General features: G+C 35.2%; 1 protein-coding gene across 3 annotated transcripts in view; it reads right to left on the bottom strand.

Moving 5' to 3' along the window:
* The window catches only part of DIAPH3 (diaphanous related formin 3), an 870768-nt gene that overhangs the window by 388441 nt on the left and 476327 nt on the right, over positions 1–6000 (bottom strand). For all 3 annotated transcript variants that reach the window (XM_083168891.1, XM_083168892.1, XM_083168893.1), the window contains 4 exons: positions 5697–5789; positions 5000–5094; positions 4147–4248; positions 325–564 (listed from right to left, as the gene is read on the bottom strand). In XM_083168891.1, coding sequence (XP_083025017.1) covers positions 325–564; positions 4147–4248; positions 5000–5094; positions 5697–5789 — 530 coding nt within the window. The remainder of the gene's footprint in view (positions 1–324; positions 565–4146; positions 4249–4999; positions 5095–5696; positions 5790–6000) is intronic.

Raw genomic sequence — 6000 nt, 5'->3', positions numbered from 1 at the left:
ACGATAAAAAGAAAAAAAAACATATTGCATTATCTAATTAGTATAGCAATTGCTAAATAAGGACAATTAGCTAGTTAATCTAAAAAGTCCAATAGAATAGTATTTACATACTGTACAAAAGCATTTAACCTCAAGCTTTATTTTGTTAAACTAAAAGGGAAATACAAATCCTATCTCTCTAAACAAGTAGGTGGCACGCCTGTAGCAGCAGATGCCTCCTTTTGGCCTGGAGGGACGTTTATTACCAATAGTTTTAATCTAAAGTACAACAGAATGATACATTTCCAAATAATATGAGAAACAATTTAGTAAAATAACACTCACTTTGCAAAGCGAGCTGAGGTTAAATCCGAAGGTCTGTGCATTCCGGGATCCTGCATTCATGTAGTTTCCTATGAGTAACACTATCTCCAGCAGTTTAGCGAAGCTTCTGCTTTTCTTTATCTCCTCGCATGCTTCACTGACAGCCATAATATCTGGTTTGATGTTGTTTACTTGCTCTTCAAATTGAAGGCGAAATAGAATTGCGTTGAGACGTGGAATAAGCTTTTTCACGCTGCTCATCTGATTAAAGAAAGGAATGTATTTTATGAAATAGCTATATAATTTTCTGCTTTAAACCATTCTAGAGGGACCAACAGAATAGAAATCATTTACTGTGGGATGTAATTATGAAGGACAACTTTGTGCAGAACTCATCTGACTTCACATCTACAATGTCTATTCTCCAATCCAAAATAAAATTAAATGTACAACAAAAGCTCTAACAAATATGAAAACGATCAAAAACAAGAAGATGGGGAACAGGGCTTCGCTGAGTACACCCAAACTGTCTATGCCTCACACAATATATTTAATGACAAACCCTGTTATCTTAGTCTGCGGATATTTACTTAGATGCGGTACGCATAGCTATTGTCTTTTTTTCGGACCAGGGAAATATGTTGGTATACTTGCTCAGTGTCACAAAAAATGCAAAACCATATTATAAAAGCAAGAACAGATTAAAATGTATAATAATACCCCTAAACCTTAGACAAAAGTTACTGTAAAAACTGCACACTATCTGCTTTTGCACATAACAAAAAAATAAACAATGTGCAAATTCAAGAAAGATGAAAATGTGTCCACATACACCTAGAATTAATGATTGTTAAACAGCCCTTCTAGTTGTCCCATGCAATGGTTTGAATCTCCACTGGGACTTCTGAACTTCTGATCGCTTCAGAGAGGCTAGCCTCTCTGAAGCGATCAGAAGTCCCAGTGGAGATTAATTTGTTCTTAATTTTTGGATGAAGGATCGTCATCCATTTTTAGGTAAAAACTTTTAAATCCAGAGGAGGCTAACAGGAATACACAAACCAGTTATATCATAGGTATTTCTAACTCCGACTCATAAGAGGATAACAGGCATTCTCAGACCTGTTGCATTATAGGTAACCTTCTTAATTGAGGAGGTCGACAGGGATTCAAAGACCTGTTATTATATAGGTCACATTAATTGGCTCACTTCAAATATCTCAACTGAATTTTGATATTTGTACTCCTACTATAGGTTTAAGGATTATCATGTCCTCACATTAGATTAATCTGGAAAACATCTTTATATAGAAGAAAGGAATCACAAGACCGTTATTCCCCTGATGAAGTCTCTATGAGACGAAATGCGTTGGAATTTTCTACAAGCGTTTTTTACCTGACTATCCTGTGAAGAAAATTAAACTAAAGTATTGGAAAAACATCTCCTGGTTTACTTCACTGGATGTGGATATTGCAAGTTTGTTGGATGTGCACCACAGCCGATGCTTGATATATCTAAAGATATATCGGCACATTGTGCCGTGTGTACGGGAGATCTGCCGACTGCCTGTACAGCCACAGTGAGAGGCGTCAGTGATGGACAGCTCAGTGGGCAGGCACATTTGTTATGTCTGTCCTGATGGATCGAGCAGCGTGTATGCCACATCTGTAGATATATCTGCTCCCATCTGTAGATATATCTGCAGATCGATTGATGTACAGATATATCTACCAGTGTGAACCCAGCTTTACTTGCAAAACAGTGTGAACAGGACACACAAGCATCTTCTGCTGATGAAAATGATATGTGGTATTCTTTGTTCTGTGTGTGTGTGACTGTATTTTCATTCACAATGCTACATTATTTTTTTTTCAGTAAAACTATGAAGGTGCACATACACTAGTCCAATTTGGGCCGATGTAATCGGCACAAATCGGAAGTGTTTAACAACCCCCTAGGGTCCAATGTTCAGTCCCATGCAAAATGGACCTGAGCTGGAATTCAGACCTGCTGTCGGATGGCCATACACTGCTGTGATACATCGCATTAGTGTATGGCCACCTTAACTTTGCTTTTTATTTGCAATTATACCCAGAGTCAAACATAGAATAAAGGCATTCCAAATATAATTGTAATCAGCATAAGCTGCTTGTGTATCTTATTTGAAAAACAAAGTAAATGAGACACACCAAAATAAGAAAATTGCATGCACAGACACTTGTCACAAAGTCTACACTACAGAGTCAGAGCTCACATGCCACGTGTAACATGACTTATAGCACATTTATGGAAACACATTTCATTTGTGCAATCCATACTTGAACATAAGAACGTAATCTGGCAAAAAAACCTCAACCTTTCTTCACTTAGGCTTTAATTCACAAATAGTACTAGCTAAAGTCATGTAATTTTATTAATTGTTGTTCCCACACACAACATTAAAACTACACCAATGTCACTTTATCGTGTGTGTAGAGTACTAGCTAAACCTGAAAGAGAAAAAAATTGTAGGGGGTATCATGATTCCTAGGATGTGTAAGAAAAGCCATTTAGGAATATATTGCATAGTAGTATTGGACCCTAAATCTAATGTCTCACTGAATGATTTCTGCAAATATTAAAAAGACACTAAGGATGAATTAAATTATATGTCAAGAGGGCCAATCAGCTGTCATATTTTAGCAACAACAGTCTGCTTTGTACCCTTCAACTAACAAACTACTGGATTTGCAGAAAATTGTGCACAGTCCATGAGTAAGCAAGACCTTTTGAGCAAGATCCCACAACCTCTGTAAAGGGCAGCAGTGTTGGGTGGATTCACCAGACACATTTCAGCACAGTTGATTAAACTACTCCATATTGTCACCAATATGGAGTGAATTCCTGACTATAGGTGTGGAACACTCTTAGTTCATGAGGAGGGAACTTATCCTGATTGGATCTTCTGTAACTGCATCATACATAATTGTTTGGAACATGTAGTACTTAATTTACTTCCTGTATTCTAAAACTTGTCTAGGGCATGTGCTTAAGGCAACTCAGTCAAGCAAAAGGGATGAGCATTTTTTTGACCAGATATGTATATAATTTATCCAGTTCTGAATTCTGACTGTTTTTGTTAAGTGCCATTAAAAAAAAAACAAAAAAATGCTAATTATAATCTAGTAATTAGCCTTTTTTTAACATAAACCATGGGCATGAAAATATTTAGAACCTAAAGATTAACATTTCACTACTTTGCAAATGGTTTGTCCAAATGTACTGTAACCATCGTAGTGTGAGCACTGAGCATCACCATTCTGAACTATCCGCAGATCTTGTACACATTGCTGCAAAACAATTTTAAGAAGATAATATAGCAGTGAGGTCTGATCAATCACTAGAATCTCAGCAATGAAAAAGATCTGTGAGACCACAAAGATTATCTGCCGGCTCAACAAGGATAACGCTTCATAAACTGGTCATGTACAAAACATTTTCTGTGCAGAATGTAAAGCATTTTTTGTTGAGAATGTGAATTTCTTCAAGTCTCATTTATTAAAACTTTTGTACCTTTTCCCAGTCATAATGACATCATTTTAGAAATACATCTGTACATAAATTATATCCGCTGTGACCTTTAGATGAAAACCATTTATGGGAATTAGCACAGATAATACTGTATATCTCAACACCTTTTATCTCATTGCAATAAAAAGCTGTCTAGCACTAAAGTGAATTTACATCTCCTTCATCCGCTGCTAAACTCATTCAGCTTGATAGAGTCACAAATGCAATTGTGTCATCCAACAATTCTTTTCGAAGATAGAACTTAATGATACAGATTGAGAAGCAATTATACTCACCACAACGCCAAATTGTTCTGGTTCTGACAAGCTGCTATATTCGCCTTTCAGTTTGGCCAAAGCAGTCAACTGAGATTGTTCAGGCATATGTTTTATTAAATTCTATTAAAGAGGAGAGACAGAAATATATGTATTCGAGAAAGACACTTACAAAAATGTATCGAAGAAAAATTCTAGATTCATGTATGCCAAAATCAAAATAAATAAAAAATTACCACATTTTCATGTAAAACATTAAGGTACAGTAGGGATTCAATCTGTGCCGCTATTTACACCAGCGAAAATAACAGCATATATATATTCAAAGTCCAATTTGAATTGTCGGAAACGACCGCTAAATGACAAATTTGCAGCCAATTCCTACAATTTAGCACCCATTTCCATCAAAACAGTCAGTCAGTACATTGAATACCAACTTTCTAGATACAGTGAGAACGGGTAAACCATATTAAAACTTGGATTGGAAAGAACAAATTTAAGTTAATTTTCAAAGCCTGTAGCAAAAATGGTGCAGCAACAAGCACTTTCAGATCAAGTCTACCCACATGCCCATAGGATACCCACCCCATCTCTTTTATTTTTACAATTTTTGCATTAAAGTGGTGTATCGTACATGAAGGCCAAATGACTAACAGACGCTAGGCTGAGAGTTTCCGTAAATAGGTACAGAATATGGCATCCATTCAATGCTTTGTCTGGTCCCACACCTGGAACCAAGCTGCCAGTTTTAATCTTATTGACAAGAACCAATGATTATGAAAAATGCCAGTATAAAATCCAGTACCGGAGCGAGGCCTTAACGTTACGTATACTTAAAGTTGCTTCGAAGAGTATGCACAATGTATTGCCTTACTTGAACCATGGACTCGGACAGCTGTGTTTCGTCAATTTCCAGGATAATTTTTTTGATATCTTCATAAGGCAAGCGATATGAACCCAAAAAAATTGCTGAAAAAATATTTTTCAATTAAGTTTAACGGTAAACCACATTGTTATTTTCGTACCATAAAAACACTAATTGCATTAGAAGAGAGTCAGTACAAAAAAGCTGGTTAGCCATTAGGAACTACAGTAAATAATAGTATTTTTGTGTTTTTTATAAAGTGTCGACATATTTCAAAGACTTGTAAAAAGGTAGCCATAGGAACAGAACACACATATTATCAGACAAAAGATGCCACACAGAAACATTAGGTATTGATTCTAAGCTGTATCAGTATAAAAAAAGAGAGTGGAAAGAGACATACAATAGAGACAAGTATTGAGAGTACTATTAAATACTATTAGAATCACGTTCTTGTCTCCAAATCACACAAGGTCCTTTCAAACAGATATGCATATAACCTAAATGCACTGGCATAAATTTAAAGACTTACTGCTACTCAGTTTTAAATAAGCGTGTTTGCATCATAGAATGTGCAATTTCTTTAACAATAGGTCTTTTTTTCATATTTAAATATACTTAGAAAAAAATGCAGTATTCTCATTATATTAAATAAGAAATGCATTGCCTTAAATATTAGATATTAAACATATCTCTGCATACTTACATAAATTTTGAGCAATTTTTGGTTCCAACACCTTAAGTTCCTTTATTCGCTTCTTGGTAAAAACAGCATCCTCACATTCGTCATCTTTTTTAACTATTCAATATAAAGAACAAAAAAAAAAACACATAAAAATAATAATTTAACTCTAAACCTGAGGTTTCACATTTATTTGTGTCTAATTGCAATTTTGTTCCATTTAAAATGTATTATGTAGCAAAATTTAGAAAATTGATTTTAAAAACTGTGTTATCACAAATCTGATGGGAAAGTAACATTTGATGCAGCTTAGTGTACAGTACATGCT

Source organism: Crinia signifera, chromosome 2 (genome assembly GCF_055691185.1).
Source record: "Crinia signifera chromosome 2, ASM5569118v1, whole genome shotgun sequence".
Classification (NCBI taxonomy): Eukaryota; Metazoa; Chordata; class Amphibia; order Anura; family Myobatrachidae; genus Crinia; species Crinia signifera.
The sequence above is the reverse complement of the archived record's forward strand: the minus strand, read 5'-3'. Positions and strand labels throughout refer to the sequence as shown.